A 19,806-nucleotide genomic window follows, 5' to 3' on the forward strand; every position below is an offset into this window, starting at 1 on the left:
AGGGAGGGAGGGGGGAGGGAGGGAGGGAGGGAGGGAGGGAGGGAGGGAGGGAGGGAGAGAGAGAGGGAGGGAGGGAGAGAGAGAGAGAAAGAGAGAGAGAGAGAGAGAGAGAGCACTAACTGGAACAGTGTGGGCTTTTGAAACCTCAAGGCCAAGTGACACACCTCCTCCAACAAGGCCATATTTCCTAATGCTTCCCAAACAGTTGTACCAACTGGGGACCATACACTCAAATATATGAGCCTATCTGGGCCATTCTCATTCAAACTACCACACACATAAATAAACCGAAAAAGAATATTAATAAATAAACCCAGGTGCGCAAGCTGTAGACTAGAAGAAGCATGGCTTTCCTAACCGTGTTTTTATGTCATCTTTCCTAATATGTTGGTTGTTTTTCTCAAGAAGCAATTTAAGGGAAAGAGGACTTATTCTTGCTTATGATTTAAGAAGAGATATGGTCCATCATGGTGCAGTGGCTGCCCATGTTTCATCTGCAGTCAAGAAGCAGAAACCAAACAGGAAATGTTAGTTGAGACTAGGCTGTAAGACCTATCCCCAGTGACTCATGTCCTCCAATGAGGCTCTGCCTTCTTAAGGTTCCACAGCCTTCCAAAACAATGAGACCAGCTGGGGACCAAGTGTTCAAACACATCAACAGGGGAGAGGTGTTTCAAATTGAGCACCACTACACCTGGTGTACAAAACATTGTCTGCCTCTGAGTTATGCTTCAGTTCAGGATTCTTAGGATCCATTCCCAAGGTCCCCAGCCTGGGGGCTTCTCACCCTCCCTGCTCATGTTGAATGTCATCTTCCTATTCCCAGGATGCCACCTGTATGCTATTAATACTCACCACAGCAGAGAACTGAGAATTGTGGTTGCAATTCGCAATAAACTGCTTCTCATCACAAGGAAACCGTACAACAAGCCAAGTGGAGTGCCAGGTGCCTCACTCCTGTCTCCCCTGTCGGAGTCTCCTGTTGAGGAATTCCAGTACATCAGGGTAGGTTTGCTGTCCAGCTTTCTGCTTTCCTGACCCAGTATTAACTGACTCCCTCTTTAGTCCCAAACCTGTCTCACTTCTCAGTAACCCCTCTGAGATCCCAGCCTCCTGTGCCCTAACTTGCTCAGACATGTAAGCTGTGCCGTGTACTCATTCACAATAGCCTCTACAAGTTCTGGGCATGGGCATAAAGCCGTGCAAAGTATCTCTTCCCACAGAGCCTGTCTTCTAGTTGAGCAAGCAAATAGCTGATATAAACACTGAGGCTGGGAGTTATGGCACATGGCTTCGATCCCAGAACTTAGAGGCAAAGGTAGGCAGATCTCTTGAGTTCAAAGCCAGCCTGGTCTACAAAGCAAGTTCCATGACAGCCAGGGTTGTTATACAGAGAACCCTGTCTCAGACCCACTCTCACCAGCTAAAGAAAAAGAGCAAGAACACTGAGACTCGGCAGACAGGCTGTAGGTGCAGAGGGCATGAGTAATGGGCGGACTGAGGAGGAGTAGGCTTCTGCCTGAGCGGATGCTCAGTGAAGCCTGAGAGGAAGGAGGGCTGAGGACAGGGGATGCCAGAAAGCAGGCACACGCAGAGAGCCAAGGACTGTGAACGCAGGTGAAGGCACAGTCAGGTGTGAATGGCTGGCGCTGAGGAGACAAAGTGGCCAGTTGAAGAAGTCTGGAAGCAGACCGTCTGCAGCCCCAGAAGCCTTGACAAAGACTTTGACTTTGGCTCGGAAGAAGGTAGGAACTTTTGGAAAGTCCAATGCAAAGATGTAGAATGTTTTAAAACATGGTTTGGCAGTAGAAAAGCACACAGGGACCAAGAGTGTCGATCAGGAGACCTGCTCAAAGGCCAGAATTGGGTCCAGGAAGGCTGTAGTGGTCTTGGTAGCTGGAGAAGCTGGAAGAGGTTTAGAGCAAAGCTGTCTATCCACCTTTGTCTGCAGGGTGTGTCAGTGGGTTGAAGGGTGAGCCTTAGAACTGAAGCCTTCTGAAATCTGCCCCTTCCCATCACCACACCTCCTTAAAACAAGCAAACAAAGTCCTCCAATTGTTGGTCTGGTGGTGCACACCTTTGATCTCAGCATTCCAAAGACAGAGGCAGGCAGATCTCCGTGAGTGAGAGGCCAGCCTGGTCTTCAAAGCAAATTCCAGGGCGGCCATGTTTCATAAAAACAAAAACCAGCTACAGCTCGTCAAACTATGACTCGTGCTCAGTGTTGGCCACGAGAGCCAAGTGTTGCAGCAGGCGAACTGAGAAGGTGTTTTCCCTCAAGTTGAGGCCTCCTGAATTATGCCCATAGGTCTCTGCAGCTGTTCTGAGGACGACAGAACACTGACAGTTATACTAAAACAGGTTAAGATCTTGTTCTAATTAGGTGTCTGCCTTCTCAAGATTACCACTGAAATGAATATTTACGTGACACAGTTAGATAGTGTGAGCTCTGAACTCAGATTCACAGAATTCAAATCATGATTTTACCACATATAAACTTTGTGACTGTAAGCAAGCAACCTGACCTGGGAGCCAGCATTTCTTCCTCTATGGAGGAATACCACACCCACTTGCAGGGGCTGGGACAAGGATTTGGTGAAAACGCTACCTGGTGCATGCCAGGCTCTCAGCCAGGTGGTCAGCAATTATTAATTACTAAGTCACAAGACAGTAGACAGTCTCCAGCCGGACAGTGGAGTCAGATTGTGAAGTTCTTTTCTGGCCTGCATCCCTTCCTGCAACCAAGGTCAGAGACCTGAGGAGAGGTTACAGGAAGGAGTCCAGTGCGACCCCTGCCATCTTCGAAGTACAACTCAGCTGTGGCCAGGCAGGCTGGACTCTTCCAAAGGAGGGACAGGCAATAGAGGCTTCCTGAAGTCAGCCACTGTGTCCTAACATGTGTCCTCCTCATCCTCGCCACACAGGAGATCTGCCTGTGTGACTCCCCGGCAGTGATGGCCTTAGTGGATGGGCCAACAGAAGAGAGTGACAACCTCATCTGTGTGGCCTATCGCCATCAGTTTGACGTGGTGAACGAGAGCACAGGAGAAGCCTTTCGGCTGCACCATGTAGAAGCCAACAAGGTGAGTCAACCAGTGAGAACGGTTGCTAATAAGAGAAAGCAAGAGATGGTGTCTTTTAATTTTAGATACTGTCATGTGCTTCTTAAACTTGCGTCCTCTAGTCAGGAATGGAGACTCAGACCTTCAGTTCTTGAACTCATGAAGCTGAGGAAGGAGAATTGTGAGGTCAAAGTTAACCTGGGCTACATAGTACTTTGAGGCCAACCTGGGCTACATAAGACTCTGCCTCAAAATAATAATAATAAAAGTACTTGCTGTGCATCTGTATCACATGATGTGTCCCCTAGGCTGGGTCACATGAAGCTGCCTTCAAAGGGTAGGGTTTCTGGACTCCAGGACAAGGGACGGCTGCAGCCCAGACTGAACACCCTTGTCTCAACTCTGGACAGTGACAGCTCAGGGTCAAGTGTGTCCCAGACCTACTCCACTGCCACTGCTTTATGCTGTCTTTTTTTTTTTTTTTTTTTTTTTTTGGTTTTTGGTTTTTGGAGACAGGGTTTCTCTGTGTAGCTCTGGCTGTCCTGGAACTCACTCTGTAGACCAGGCTGGCCTCGAACTCAGAAACCTGCCTGCCTCTGCCTCCCAAGTGCTGGGATTAAAGGTGTGCGCCACCACTGCCCGGCTTATGCTGTCTTTATGGGAAGACAGAGACAGAAATGGAGACATACTGGGTATTAGAGGCACAGAACCCTCACTGAAGGTCCAGGCGACAAGTCAAAAAAAAGGCTGCATTGGGTTGGTCTGTGGGTCCCACAGCCAAGGACTTGCTCTCCTCATGGACTTCCTTTTACCTCATGTGAGACAGGCACAGTGCTGTCTGCTTGAGCGTTGGTGTGAGCATGGAGTGAGTGGCACACACGGCAGCCCCTGTGACCCTGAGCATTCTGGGTAAACAGCATTCAGGAACACAACAAGCAGGATGCTGGATTCACACTTCCTTCTGGAAGAGCAGGAAACTGGGTTGAGAAACTTCCACCCATAGTGGAGAGAAAGCAAAGATGTTTCTCTTACACCTGTGGCTCCTTGTAACCATAGGCCCAGGCAGCACTGTAGGTACAGGTGAGGCAGACATGGCTCTGCAGCACCCTGGTTTCTGAGGGCTGAGGCCACACTAGACACTCAGAGCTTAAGTTTCTCCAAGCAGCCCAATCCCACGTTCCACTACCGCTCGCTGCCCGTTGTCATTGCAGGTTAATTTTGTTGCAGCTATTGATGTGTACGAAGATGGAGAAGCCGGCCTGCTCCTGTGCTACAACTGTAAGTCAGGGAGCCATCTGCTCTTCATGCATAAAAGCAGCCTGTTCTGGGGGCTGGTAGGACAGGGTCTCCCTCCTCCCTCACACTGACCTGATGGATATATCATCACAGCAGGAAGCATCTTCAGTCTGTATCCTCACCTGCAACACTGCTGCACCCACGCCTCTCAGTGGTCCACTTACCAGAGCTACTTACTACCATGCACCTGCTTGCAGGGTGTGGGTGACGACAGTGGCTTCCAGCCAGTGGGCCCTTATTGACTGCCAGGTAACCCCTGTGTCATCCAGAGTTTCAGTTACAGTGGTTCACAGCAGGCTAAGGCGAAGGAGGCTTGGAGAGGTGAGCTGCCTTCCTCAGGGTTGTATAGCTCCTCAGCATGGTCCAGGCTTTGCCTCTGACCCTCTTGACCTCAATGCCAGATTTTATCTTCTGTTAGTGAAGGGTGAATGCCCCTCATCTGATGTGCTGAGGCCCAGAGAGTTTCAGATTTTGTATGTTTTAGACTCTGGGATAGTTCCACATCCATATCTAGTTATCCTGAAAATGGAACCCAAGTCTAAATACAACATTTATTTATATTTTATATTTGCCTTCTTAAGACCAGAAAAGTAATTTCATGAGTTTCTGTTGTTGTTTTTAGAGTACCTGAATTTTTTTTATTTATTTTTTAATTCTTATTTTTGTTTTAATACGAGGTCTCACATAGTTCTGTCTATCCTAGAACTCACTGTGTAGACCAGAACAGCCTCAAACTCACAGAGATCTGCCTGTCTCTGCCTCCCAGGTACTGGGATTAAAGGCTCATATCACAACACTCAACAAGAGTGACTAAATTTTGGCTATGATCCATCAGATGAGGTCAGGTTTGGGATTTTCCACCTACCAGCACTCAGAAAGTTTCAGATACTAGGTCAATCTAGATTTCAGATTCTTTTAAATTAAGGGTGCACAACCTATACCTTTTCTTTTAACAGAGTCTTAACAATACCCCTGGCTGACCTGGAATTCTCTATGTCAGCTAGGTTGGCCTTGAACTCATAGAGATCTTTCTGCCTCTGCCTCCAAAGTGCTGGAATTAAAGATGTGAGCCAGCATGCCGAGCTTGTAACCTGTAACTTTTTGCATTTCTCCGCTGTTAATGAAATCAGCCTAAATCAGGCCTGTGTAGCTCAGTTACGTTAGCTCGAGTCAGGGAGTAGGGTAGGTTTGGCCGAGCAAATGTATCAGACACTGACCTCCAGCACTTCATGTGCTAACAGGCTAATGGGGGGCTGGAGAGATGGCTCAGGGACCAAGAGCATTCATCCTTCTTGTAAAGAACCCATATTCAGTTTTCAGCACCCACATGGCAACTCACACCCACCAGTGACTCCCAATCCCAGGGGAGCTGATACCCTCTTCTGACCTTGTTGGCAACAGGTGTGCATGTAGCGCTCATACAGACAGACAAGCAGAACACTCATATACATAAAATGAGTAAATTTTTTAAGTTATTTTTTAAGCAAATGGAAATAAGATTTCCTGGATACAGTTTAACTAAAAAAAAATTTAATATATATATGTTGACTTTTATTACATACTTAACATTGTATATGTATATTTACTGATTGTTTCATTGGATACCATTAGTATATTCAAAGTGTGTCACCCATTTTACTTAAAATGTGAGGTTTTAAGTAGACAGGTGTAAAATATCGCCAAACTGTAATTTATTTATTTATTAATTTTCTTTTAATACTGAGCTCTTTGCAAATCTTTAACTAAAATTTTTAAAAACACAGTTTTTCAGTCTAGAGTCATCAATTTCTAGAGTAGCAATTCTAGTTAGAGTCATAGATCAGATACTTTGATAAATAATTTATAACTAAATGGAAAAACCAGTTATCAACACAGAAATTTGTCTGGTAGGTATCATCTTCAAATTCAAGACTTAACTGGGAATAGCCCAGAGAAGGTAGGACAGCAGCTCTCTGCTCTGAATCACCCACAGGGACATCCACCCACAGGGACATCCACCCACACGGACATCCACCTACATGGACATCCACCCACATGGACATCCACCCACAGATTTTAGCCTAAGCATTCCTCAAAACAATGAATCTTTAGAATGGAGTCCTGTGACTTTGTCCAAAAATATATATAGGGCTTTTTCGAACCGGGCTTGCTGTCAGAACGCAGGTGTTGTTTGAGCTACCACTAAGTCAAAGCAAAACTGGGAAAGGAGGAGACTCATATCAACATCATTGTAATTGGACACGTAGATTCCGGCAAGCCCACCACCTGATTTACAAATGTGGTGGAATCAACAACGGACCATCGAAAAGTTTGAGAGGGAGGCTGCCGAGATGGGGAAGACTCCTTCAAGTACGCCTGGGTCTTGGACACACTGAAAGCTGAGCATGAGCGTGGTATCACTATTGACATCTCCCTGTGGAAATTTGAGACCAGCAAATACTACGTGACTATCATTGATGCCCCAGGGCTCAGAGACTTCATCAAAAACATGATTACAGGCACATCTCAGGCTGATTGTGTTGGTGAATTTGAGGCTGGTATCTCCAAGATTAGACAGACTCGTGAGCATGCTCTTCTGAATTACACCCTGGGTGTGAAACACCTAATTGTTGGTGTCAACAAAATGGATTATACTGAGCCACCATACAGTCAGAAGAGATATGAGGAAATCGTTAAGGAAGTCAGCACCTACATTAAGTATTGGCTACAACCCTGACACAGTAGCGTTTGTACCAATTTCTGGTTGGAATGGTGACAACATGCTGGAGCCAAGTGCTAATATGCCTTGGTTCAAGGGATGGAAAGTCACATGCAAAGATGGCAGTGCCAGTGGCACCACGCTGCTGGAAGCTTTGGACTGTATCCTGCCACCAACTCATCCAACTGACAAGCCTCTGCAACTGCCCCTCCAGGATGTCTATAAAATTGGGGGCATTGGCACTGTCCCCGTGTGCCGAGTGGAGACTGGTGTTCTCAAACCAGGCATGTTGGTACCTTTGTGCCAGTCAATGTAACAACTGAAGTCAGGTCTGTTGAAGTGCACCATGAAGCTTTGAGTGAAGCTCTTACTGGGGACAATGTGGGCTTCGATGTAAAGAACATGTCCGTTCTTGTAAAGACATGTCAATATTGCTGGTGACAGCAAAAATGACCCACCAATGGAAGCAGCTGGCTTTACTTGCTCAGGTGATTATCCTGAACCATCCAGACCAAATTAGTGCTGGCTATGCTCCTGTTCTGGATTGTCACACAGACCACATAGCATGCAAGTTTGCTGAGCTTAAAGAAAAGATCAATCGCCGTTCTTGTAAGAAGCTGGAAGATGGCCCCAAATTCTTGAGGTCTGGTGATGCAGCCATTGTTGATATGATCCCTGGAAAGCCCATGTGTGTGTTGAGAGCTTCTCTGACTATCCTCCACTTGGTCATTTTGCTGTTGATGACATGAGGCAGACAGTTGCTGTGGATGTCATCAAATCTGTGGACAAGAAGGCTGCAGAAGCCAGTAAAGTCCCCAAGTCTTCCCAGAAAGCCCAGAAGGCTGAATGAATATTATCCCTAACACCTGCCACCCCAGTCATAATCAGTGGTGGAAGAATGGTCTCAAAGCTGTTTGTCTCAATTGGCCATTTAAGTTTAATAGTAAAAGGCTAGTTAATGATAACAATGCATAGTAAAACCTTCAGAAGGAAAGAATGTTTTGTGGACTCTGTGTGTGTGTGTGTGTGTGTGTGTCAGTTTTAAGTTACTAGTTTTCAAAATCGGTACTTTTTAATGGAAACAACTTGACCAAAAATCTGTCACAGAATTTTGAGACCCATTTTGAGACCCATTAAAACAAGTTTAATGAGAAAAAAAATCTATGTAGGGAAAGAACTGACCCTCTCACCCCATAAAAAACAAAACAAAACAAAAAAACTAAAAATAGACTGGAGAGATGCCTCAGTGGTTAGAAGCACTGACTCTTTTCTCTTGTAGAAGACCAAGGTTCACTCCCAGCACCCATATGGTAGCTCACAACCATCTATAATTGCAGTTTTAGAGGATTTGATGTCCTCTTCTGGCCACTTTGGGCACCAGGTATACATGTGGTACATAGACATCAATGTACACAAAACATTCATACACATAAAATAAAAATGAATAAAATTATAAGTAAACTAATTTTAAGATAGACATGATGGTACAGCCTTGTAATACCTACCTGCACTCAACAGAGTATATCAAGAGAGTTGCAAGTCCCAGGCAACGTAGCAAAACAATATCTCAAATCATATGTACAACAATCTAAAATAATAATGCCATTATTATTTTAAAAGAAAAGTATGTGGGTAGGCATAAACAGCTTCTATAATGAAAGGAGATCTTGTTTCTACAAATACTTTCTTACTTTGTGAAGGTTTGAGCCACATACACTAATATTCAGAGGTCAGAATAGACCAGGATCAAGTAGCTGAATTAAACTGGCCTTAATGTAGCTGAAGTTCAGCAAGGGGGTACACACAAGGTCCAAGTTCTCTAGTAGTATGTTAGGACGATATATTAGTCAGGGTTTTATAGAGTAACAGAACTTAGAGAATTAATCTATCATATATATAATATATATATATATATTATATATATAGGGATTTTTTTTTACAATGACTTGCAGACTGTAGTACAGCTCATCCAATGGGTGCCTATAAACAGAAGGTCCAAGAATCCAGTAGTTGTTCAGTCTATGATGCTGGATGTCTCTCAGCTGGTCTTCAGTATACACTGGAATGTCAAAGAACTAGGCTCTAAAGCCAGCAAGTGAATGAACTTGCTATTGAGGGAAAGCAAACAGGCATAGAGAGTGAGCTTCTTTCTTCTATGTCATTATATAGGCTGTTAGCAGATGGTGTGGCTCAGACTAGAGGTGGATCTTCCAACCTCAGAGATCTGGAATAGAAGTGGATTTTCCCACTTCAAATATTGAGTAAAAATCCCTCACAGGTTTGCCCACCCATTTGGGTTTTGGATAAAAAAGATTTAGTCTTTTGGCTACATTGCAGATGTAATCAGGTTGACAGCCAAGAATCACCATCAGCTATCACGGGGGTGCCAGGAGCTAGCCCCAGCGTGGTCTTCTTTTGTTGTGGGTTCCTCTTGAGTGGAGAGGGAAGAGCTTTGGTGGAGGGTAAGACTTTTGTCTTATGAGATATAGGGGTTGCTGTATAATAATAAAAAGTTTACTTATATAAGTCTAAGTTACTTTGCTGCTATAGCTGACCTGCCTGCCTTCTGTGTTCCTCTGAGGCCAGAAACTAGCTTCTTACACTTAGCACCTCATCCTAAAACAGCAAGGGATTAAGTAAATAGCCTTTGTTCTATCTCAGCGGGAACTTCGTGGCTCTAGCTTTCAGCCTGCTAGTTGAAGTCCCAGGAAGAAAAAGGTACACTTTGAAAAGTGAATTTAGCATTTATTTCTAAGTTGTAAAAAGTTTCCTATGAAAGCTGTCTAAGAAAAGGGGGGAAAGTGGAAAGATCCTAAGTCCACTTAGAAATTCAGCACAGGAAATTCAAGCTCTTCTCTTTGTCCTCAGCACTCATACGTCTTTCAAAATACTTGATCGCATGGTTAAAAGTTCATCACAAGTTTACACATAAATTCAAATCATAAATCAAATAAGTTTGCAACAGAGAATGTTTATATGTACATCCATTAGGATAAACATTCATCACCTGTCACAGCTCCACAGGTTTATTGAGAGTTAAAAAACATAACTAAGTTATTAGTGAAGTTTGTATAGGTAAACCCAGTCAGTGTTTTATCTTCTGCCCTAACACCTATAATAAATTGTTAGTTCCCTTTTTATGACCTTTGGTTAATGGCTTTACAACGTTTTGGAATCCGCTCTGAGTAGTAGAAGCAATTAACTGGTGAGAGACTGATAGAGTTCTCATTGTAGTTCTGACTATCAGAAAGGACCTAATAGCAGCCCCACTATAAAAGAGCTTAATAAATACTGATGTGATTTTAGGAATTCTTATAGGATCATCATTAAGAATTAAGAAGTCATCTATTTGTCTATATTGCATCACTACAAGACAGTACATCTTTGTAGATCTGTAGAGATCTGCTCAAAAGGGTGGGCTAAGACCTATTATATATGTTATATATCTTTAATAATAACAGAAAATGCATATTAATAGCAGGAATCTTTCCTAAAATGATTTTCTCCTGGGCCTTGCTTATGGGAGAAAATCTGTCATGGATTATTTTAATCGGAGGCAGGCTCATCTCAGGGAGATCACCTGCTAGTTATTGGTTTGTCCTATGTCAGCTCCTGACAAGGGAGCATATGCAAGTCCCATCAAAAGTGAGTCTCAAAAGTGACCTGCCTTGTAGAAGGGCTTCTTCCACCATGGGCTGTCCATTCTGAATCTTTGTCTAGCATGATGCTATGCATAGGTAGAAAGCACTTGGGCTCTGCAGCCTGGCCTAGCTTCATTCAAACACTCTGCCCCTGATAGAGCCATGAGACTCAGGACAGACCACCTTACCTCTCCCAACCTCAAGTTTATCTGCAAAGTGAGCTTACAGGATAACAGCATCTACTTTCTGAAGTCAGACAGTCTTCTTAAAGCTCCATGCTTGGCACACAGACAATTTTCTCTAGATGGCAGCTGTTAGCATACAGGGTAACTGCCTCACAACCCTCAGAATTTGTCCCAAGGGTTGGCTATGGCTATTTATAATGAACATAGACAGGAAGTAGATGTTGGCTATGAACCAAGGCTGTCCCCAGAACGCAAGGTCTCTGACCATTGCCTTGAACTACTGGCAGGGAGAGCTGGGTATGGCGACTAACACTTGTAATCCCAGCACGTGAGAAGCTGGGACAGGAGCATTGCTGCAAAGTCAAGTCCAGCCTGGGTACAGAGAACTACCGGGAGGATGCTGCCCTGCTGCCCTGCTGCCCTGCTGCCCTGCTGCCCTGCTGCCCTGCTGCCCTGCTGCCCTGCTGCCCTGCTGCCCTAGCTGCTGTGTCTGGCTGCAGAGATCTAGGTGCCATCTCTAACAAAACCAGTTGCTCTTGTTTTCATTGCAGACAGCTGCATCTATAAAAAGGTTTGCCCCTTTAACGGTGGCTCTTTTTTGCTTCAACCCTCGGCATCGGATTTCCAGTTCTGTTGGAACCAAGCTCCATATGCAATTGGTAAGAAAAACTTTTATTGTGGTTTTGTGCCCCTGGCTGATCCCACCTGCAGGGCTTGGTCTCTTGTGAATAACTGGAACTTCCTTCCAAACTACTAAACATTCGGGGGACTTGGACATCCTTCAAAGAGTCTGCTGTTAGATAGTTCTTATGTTCCCCCTTTAGATTCTTGTGTGCCCCTGGCTCTTCTCCATTCCTAGGCACATAAAATTTGAAAGCAATTAAATATAATTTAGCAGTACCTGGCAGACCTTTTCTAAAATCCACAAGCCAGGTCTCCAGCCAGGACATTGACTGGCTGGGGGAGAAGCACACGTATCTCAGTTCTATTCTTACCTGCCTTGAAACCTGAGCTTTCAGGGGCTGGCAAAATACCTGCTACTGAAATGCCAGCATGGGGCTGGCAAGATGCCTCAGCCAGCAGAGATGCTTGCTGGAAGCCGGATGAGTTCTGATGACCCAAACCCATATGGCTAAAGGAGAGAACAGACACTTACAAGTTGTCCTCTGACCACCACATCTGCACCCCACCCACCACACACACATTAAATTTTAAAAAGTAAAATCAAGCTGGGTGGTGGCACACACCTATGATCCCAATACTCAAGAAGCAGAGGGAGGATGATTTCTGAGTTCCAGGACAGCTAGGGCTACACAGAGAAACCCTGTCTCAAAACACCAAACAAACACACAGAAAGAAAGAAAGAAAGAAAAAGAAAGAAAGAAAGAAAGAAAGAAAGAAAGAAAGAAAGAAAGAAAGAAAGAAAGGGAGAGAGGAGGGGGAGGGAAGGGAAGGGAAGGGAAGGGAAGGGAGGGAGAGAGAGAGAGAGAGAGAGAGAGAGAGAGAGAGAGAGAGAGAGAGAGAGAAAAGAAAAGTCAAGTCAAGTTCCCAGGTGCTAAGACATAGCTCTGAGGTGCAGAGCTTGCCAGGCAGCCACAAGGCCCTCAATTCTAATTAGCACTTTGAATAATAAGAATAAAAACTTTAAAACTAAATACCAGGATACAAGCAGTGAAGGTTATGGTTATGGAGCACAGCAGGTATCAGAGAGTCAGGCTCCTGTGATGCAGGCTGTGGTAGCACAGACCTATAACCCCAGCATGGGGATAATGGACGTAGGAGCTTCATATGATGTTTAGGGACCTCTAGTAAATTCAAGTCCAACTTGTCTAAAAAAACAAAAGAAAAAAACGTATCTGCTAAAAGACCCACAGCAGAAAGTTTTGAGAGAGCAGACCTGAGAGACACGCCTGGCCAGCCTCTGACGACAGATGAGGTAGGCCAAAAGGAGGAATGGAAACTGACCTCTGGGCTTTGAGCCAAGCACTGGAGAGAACAGGAACAGAGGCAGAACATAGCAGAATGAGTCACCAAGAATACCCCCAGATAAGACAGGTCACCTATGCAGAGTACAGAGGAGGGTCAGGGTGGACAGCGAGCTGAAGGACCAGTCAGAGAGTGCAGGGACAGTGAGGGTAGCTGTGGAGTGGAGGTCAGTGTCATAGCAGTATTGCAAAGAGGAACTCCACCTGTGACACAAGCATCTCAGGGCAGGGACGCTCTGAAGGACACATGCCAGAGCTGTACACAGAAGGGTGAAAGTGCTGGAGACACACGGGCAGAGCCAGGCAGGAAGGGCAAAGAAACCTTTCCAAGCCATCACGTGTCAAAATGGTGTCAAGATGCACTCTGGTGAGTGTGGAGTAAGTCCCACAGGACTGGGCAGCTGACCTACCAGAAGACCAAGTACTGGGGCATCAGACAGGGACGCAGCCATGGCAACTGGTTAGAGTGCACCCCTGGGAGGCAGGACCACCTGTGTGATGGACTTTTCTAGAGTGTTGAAGACAGCTGAGCAAGTGTGGCCACCTATTCCACAAGCCCATCTGTTCCCTTGCAGTCTGCGCCTTCCCATACCTCCTGGCCTTCACCACCGACTCCATGGAGATCCGCCTGGTGGTGAATGGGAACCTGGTCCACACAGCTGTTGTTCCACAGCTGCAGCTCGTGGCCTCCAGGGTGAGTGGGACGCAACTGTATGGTCTTAGCGTCCTGAGGGGTCAAGTGAGCAAAAACTGTTCATCACATCAGGCCAGCTGTTCTGTGTCAAAATGCCAGAAGAGTGGTGAAAATGCTGTGAGGATTGGTCAGCGGGGTTACTGTGTGCCCTCCTTGTAGGGCTGGTGCACTTGCTGTGTACACCTGACAACCTCTGTCTAATCCTTGGAACCCGTGGGGGAGTGGGAGGAGAGGGCCAGCTCCACAAAGTGCTCCCTGCTTTGGGAGACCCCACTAGTCTCAGGGGCAGCTCTCTTTGCTTAATCTTTAACTCTGGTTGTGTGTGTGTGTGTGTGTGTGTGTGTGTGTGTGTGTGTGTGTGTGTCTCTTTAACTCTGGTGTGTCTCTGTGTGTGTGTCTGTGTGTGTGTCTGTGTGTCTGTATGTGTGTGTGTGTCTGTGTGTGTGTCTGTCTGTCTGTGACTATATGGGTATGCATATACTACAAAACACACGTCAAAATCAGAGGACAGTCTGCCTCAGTCAGCTCCTTCCTTTCACCGTGTGGCTCCCAGAACTGAAATGCCGGCTGCCAGGCTTGGTGGCAAGCACCTTTACCCTGAGCCTTACATGTTCCTCCCTGCTCACTGCCAAGCTTTAGTTTCAGGGTTTTCAGCCATTTGAAACATGGCTCATCAACTAACCCACACCAGTAACTCAGAGGATGTGCAAACCTGAAGGACACTGGAAAAGATGACTCCCAAGGTGTCTATGTCTGGTGCACTCACAGTGATTGAACCTCACAAACGCCCCTCTCACTCCTGCAAGATCATGCCCCTGCCTCATTCCTTACAGCTCCTTCCCAATCCTGGTCTTAATCACGCTGGTTGGAGGCAGCTGCTCCGTTGCCTCCCTGCCGACTGGCAGCTGTGATTGTGTCCACAGTGTGTAGACTCATGCTTCCATAATATGTACGTGTTTAAAACATGTGTGCTTGTGTGCTTGTGGACTGTGAGTTTACTGATGTAATAGTCTTAGTTTACAGATAACAGTAAAATATGTTCATCTTCATAAAACCTAGAACCACTTAGTTCTCAGAAAATACTTTTTTTTTTGAGCTTTTGCATCTGTAACCAAGCCAGAGATTCAAGTTCACCCTAAATTTACAGTTGGCATCCTACCTCGATCTACTCATTGTTGACCCAATGGGTTTATGTCAAGAGATCTGTCCTGTAGCCAGATCTGGGCCAGATATGCAGCTCACATATGCAAGCCCAGCACTTATAAGCTATTTGAAGGATTGCTGTTGAGTTTGAGGCCAGTCTGAGCTACCTAGTGATGTCCAAGCTAGCCTGGGATACAAGTAAAACTTTAACTCAGAAATAAAAAATGTCTAGTATGTAATCCACTGTTGAACTATTTTTCTGGGCTAGAGAGATAGCTCAGTGGTTAAGATCTTGCAAAGGACCCAGGTTCAGTTCCCAGTACCCATGTGGTGGCTCACAATGTCTGTTCCAGGGGATCCAGTCCTTCTGACTTCCTTGGGCCCCTGCATGTTCATGCTACCAAAGACATATACTTGGGGACATACATATAATACATAAACTTAGACAAATTTTTTTTTTTTTTTTGGTTTTTCGAGACAGGGTTTCTCTGTGTAGCCCTGGCTGTCCTGGAACTCACTCTGTAGACCAGGCTGGCCTCGAACTCAGAAATCCGCCTGCCTCTGCCTCCCAAGTGCTGGGATTAAAGGCATGTGCCACCACAGCCCGGCTAACTTAGACAAATTTTTAAAAAATATTTCTCACCAAAAACAAATCACACCTCTAAACCAGAACTTACTCCAGCTGCAGCCCTAAACTCAACACAGTTTTATCTAAGCTCGTACTGGTGTCTGTGGTGCTGAGAGTCCATCTACTGGATATGATTACACCAGAGTCAGGGAGAGCCACATAGGAGTTCCCAAGTAACAGCCAGACGGTTAAGAATGGTTGAGTTCTGCTGTTGAAGATCGTTATCTCTGACATATTTAAGTTTACACCATTTGGTCTGAGAGGAGGGTTTACCAGGTAAAAGTGTCTGCACAGCAAGCATGAGGACCTGAGCTGAAGTTCCCAGCACTCATGTAAAATTCTGAGTGTGGTCACAAACATGCCTATAACCCTGGTGCAACAAGGGACAGAGACGGGAGGGTTACTGGGGTCTACTGGCCACCAGCCTAGCTCCAGGTTCAGCAAGAGACCCAGTCCTAAGGAAGGAAGGTGCAGAGAGATGGAGCAGGATACCTGCCTTCTTCCTTCCCTCTTCCTCCATCCTCCATGCAGGTACGCAGTCATGCATATTGCACACACATGTGGATAAAACTACAACACAAAGCTAAGTTTATATCTTTAAATTTTAGCCATGTTTAAGATCTGACTTGTGAAATTCCCGAGAGTTGACTCTCAGAGACACATGTAGTGTCCCATTACTGTGGTCACCAAAATCAGCACATACAGGCATGCTGGAGATCTGCAACCGAATGACGCAAACATCCATTTTCCCACTGCAGAATGGGCCTGATGGAATCTTTGAAGTCTGTCCCAATTCTTAGACTCCTAAGGGAAGTGTGTGTGTGTGTGTGTGTGTGTGTGTGTGTGTGTGTGTGTTGAGTTTGCAGTTGTGAGGCAAGTGCAGAGATGAGGAAAGCAAATACTTGGGAAAATTCTACCTGGATCAGACCCAGGCCAGCACTGCACGCTCTGACGAGTCAGGAAGTCGTGCCCTAGCCTGGGGACCAGTCAGGGCTTGGCAGCGGTGTAGGAAGGCCGGTGTGTGTAGAGCCTGGCATACAGGGCAGCTGGTAACGCTTCCTCTTTCTTTCCAGTCAGATATATACTTCACAGCAGCCACAACTGTGCACGAAGGCTCATCTGGAGGCAGCTCAAAGGGGGCCAGTGCCCACACGTCTCCTCAGACACCACCGGCCCGGGACACTCCGCTGTTTCCTTCTTCCCTGGGGGAAGGTAAAGTCTCGCTTTTCTTGTCTTCTTAATAGATGCCTTAGAGCCTGATGTCTTAGGCTTATTGTCAGAGCTAGACATAATCACTGCTAAAGAAGTACTACTCAGAGCCGGGCGGTGGTGGCACACACCTTTAATCTTAGCACTTGGGAGGCAGAGGCAGGCAGATTTCGGAGTTCAAGGCCAGCCTGGTCCAGGACAACCAGGACTTTTTTTTTCTTTTTTTTCTTTTTTTGGTTTGGTTTGGTTTGGTTTGGTTTTTCGAGACAGGGTTTCTCTGTGTAGCCCTGGCTGTCCTGGAGCTCACTCTGTAGACCAGGCTAGCCTCAAACTCTCGAACTCAGAAATCCACCTGCCTCTGCCTCCCAAGTGCTGGGATTAAAGGCATGCGCCACCACCGCCCGGCAAACATCCAGGATTATACAGAGAAACCCTGTCTCGAAAATCAAACAAACAAACGAAAAACAAAACAAAACCACAAAAAAGTACTATTAAGGCCAGGCTTAGTGCCACATGCCTTTAATCTCAGCACTCCAGAGGCAGAGGCAGGGAGATTTCTGAGTTCCAGGCCAATCTGCTCTACAGAGTGAGTTCCAGGACAGCTGGGGCTACACAGAAAAATCTTGTCTTGGAAAAAAACAAAACTGTAGAAGAAGTGGTTGCTGACTGTCACTAAAGCCATTAAAAAGGGAGGAGCTTGCTTGGCTGCTCTCCCAACACTTGTGAGGTTGAGTGAGAGAGAGTCTCCCGTGTGCACTTGGGCACCAAACAAAGAGAAGAAATCCCATTATGCAAAACATTGTTTCAGTGTGGAAAAGGGAAATAGGCCAGAGGGCATCCAGCTGCAAGCTTCCCGTTTCTTGTGGGGGAGGGCAGTACTAGTGGGTTTCACGGGAGTGGGGGTGGGGTGCTAGTGGGTTTCAAGGCTAAATCTGAAGCCCTCAGGCTCTAGCTTTGCTGATATTCCCACAGGCCTTTGTCAGACTCCTGTGGGGCTTGTTCTATCAGCAGAGGGGTTTCTGTGAGCTCTGGCCCGTCAGTCCTCCCTGTCGTTTATTGTTAAGATGAGCGTCCCGGGTCCTTGCATCCTTGCCTTGCCTATTTTTCTGTGCAAGCACAACTGGCAGCAAATGTATTTTATCAAATTCACTCAAAAAAAGGGAAGCTTTGCAACACTGGGGATATAAAGTGAATAAAAAATAAGTTAATAGGAAAAAAAAGAAAGGAAGCTTCTTCATGCTAATTACCTTCAGGCCAGCAAGATGGTTCTGCAGGTAAAGGCACCTGCCATCAGGCCCAACAAACTGAGTTGAATCCCTGTGTCACAAATGGAAGAAGAGAACTGAGTCCTGTGACTCCTGGCCTTCAAACATGGACACATATGCACACGCATTCAATAAATGTAATCTAAAACGTTTGCGGGAGTTTTGTTTGGTTTGTTGGATTTGTTGTTGTTGTCGTTGTTGTTATTTGGATTTTTGTTTTAAGACAGGGTTTCTCTGTGTAGCCCCGGCTGTCCTGGAACTCTCTCTATAGACCAAGCTGGCCTCAAACTCAGAGACCCGCCTGCCTCTGCCTCCATAGTACTGGGATTCAAGGCGTGCACCACCACTGCCCAGCTTGTACTTTAAAACTTTTAAAGAAAGAAGTTGTTTTGTTATAAATAACATGAGCCTAAAGTTCTGGTCTTTTCCAAATTGTGTTTCAGGTGAAATTCAGTCTAAAAATCTGTACAAGATTCCACTTAGAAACCTTGTGGGCAGAAGCATCGAACGACCTCTGAAATCGCCCTTAGTCTCCAAGGTCATCACCCCGCCCACCTCCATCGGCCTTGGAGTTGCCGCCATTCCTGTCACGCATTCCTTGTCCCTCTCCCGCATGGAAATTAAAGAAATAGCAAGCAGGACCCGCAGGGAACTGCTAGGTAACCACAGCGGTCAGGCTTTGTTCCCACGGCTTGTAACTAGAGCAGCGCTGTCAACTTCGCCTGTCTATCATTTTCAAAACCCTGAGGTTAAAAGGGAACCATGGGGCCAGTGAGGCTCAGAGGGCTCAAGTGCCCTTCAAGCTTGACACCTGAGTTGGAACCCAGGACATAGGTGGCTGAAGGAGAGCTGACTCAAGCTGTCCTCTCGTCCACAGACAAATAGTATGATAAAATAACATAAAGAACCTCTCTTTCAAAGGATATTTATAAATCCATCAATCATAATTACATCTACACCAGAAAATACTAGACCATTGTCCACCAGTGCTGCTGCTGATTTCGCTTTACTCTAGGACAGAAAGCTTACCAAGCCATGTTGGGGGGGGGGGGGGGGGGGGCGGTCGGGACAGGACAGGCAGTTAATAAGAACACTATAGGACTTTAGGGACTTTGCTGCTTGTGCTAGGCTTTCTGGGACTGTGTGTATTGCAGTGTGTGTGTGTTAATATTATGATCAGAGAAAAAAAACTTCACCAACAAGAAAACTATTTGAAAAACAATCTCTGTCATCTTTGCTACTGTTCTGGGTCTAACAGTGTACCAATGAGAACAAAAGGCAGTACACACCTTTAATCCCAGCAGTCCAGAGGCAGAGACAGGTGGATCTTTTGAGTTTGGGGCCAACCTGGTCTACAAAACAAGTTCAGGACAGCCAGAGCTACACAGAGAAACCCTGTCTCAAAAAACCAAAAATAAAATAAAGTTGGCAGGAAAATTGGAGGGAAATGGGGCAGAGTTGATCAAAACGAATCATATCCCTGTGTGAAATTTGCAAAGTACTTTCTGTCCCCTGTGGTAATGACCCACTGGCCTGTGATTTTCCTCTGTAATGCAGGCCTCTCTGATGATGGTGGACCCAGGTCAGAAGGAACACCAAGGGCCAAATCTAAAACCCGGAAGCGATTGAACGAAAACCAAGGAGGCCCCAAGCCAGAGACTGTAAGGTCAGCTAGTAGTGACAGGTAAGAAGAAAAAGGCCCTGTTATGCTGCATGGTGGCCAGCAGACACCAGCATGCCCTGGTGTTGTGTTTTATAAAAAAGAAAGAAAGGGCCAGGATATGTTTGATAGAACCAAGTATGGTAAGGTGGGGGTGGGGGGTACCTCCACCGGCCCCTGCTGAGGCGTCCCTTCTCCCTGAAGTTCCAGCTATATGACGGGTATAGTATAGAATAGAGTTTATTTAGGTCATGAGAAGGAGAGTTAAGAAGGGAGTAGAAACAGAGGCAGGGGAGAGAGAGAGAGAGAGAGAGAGAGAGAGAGAGAGAGAGAGAGAGAG

The 19,806-nt window shown here is 45.9% G+C and overlaps 1 protein-coding gene and 1 pseudogene across 1 annotated transcript in view; both read left to right on the forward strand.

Annotated features, from left to right (window-relative positions):
* The window catches only part of Garnl3 (GTPase activating Rap/RanGAP domain like 3), a 116,712-nt gene that overhangs the window by 93,781 nt on the left and 3,125 nt on the right, over window positions 1-19,806 (forward strand). The window contains exons 21-28 of the mRNA XM_028757043.1: window positions 827-1,005; window positions 2,925-3,083; window positions 4,274-4,340; window positions 11,434-11,541; window positions 13,443-13,561; window positions 16,406-16,544; window positions 18,250-18,465; window positions 19,364-19,490. Coding sequence (XP_028612876.1) covers window positions 827-1,005; window positions 2,925-3,083; window positions 4,274-4,340; window positions 11,434-11,541; window positions 13,443-13,561; window positions 16,406-16,544; window positions 18,250-18,465; window positions 19,364-19,490 — 1,114 coding nt within the window. The remainder of the gene's footprint in view (window positions 1-826; window positions 1,006-2,924; window positions 3,084-4,273; window positions 4,341-11,433; window positions 11,542-13,442; window positions 13,562-16,405; window positions 16,545-18,249; window positions 18,466-19,363; window positions 19,491-19,806) is intronic.
* Window positions 4,540-7,906, forward strand: LOC114612058 (annotated as a pseudogene).

Source organism: Grammomys surdaster, unplaced genomic scaffold (genome assembly GCF_004785775.1).
Source record: "Grammomys surdaster isolate TR1022 unplaced genomic scaffold, NIH_TR_1.0 126133, whole genome shotgun sequence".
Classification (NCBI taxonomy): Eukaryota; Metazoa; Chordata; class Mammalia; order Rodentia; family Muridae; genus Grammomys; species Grammomys surdaster.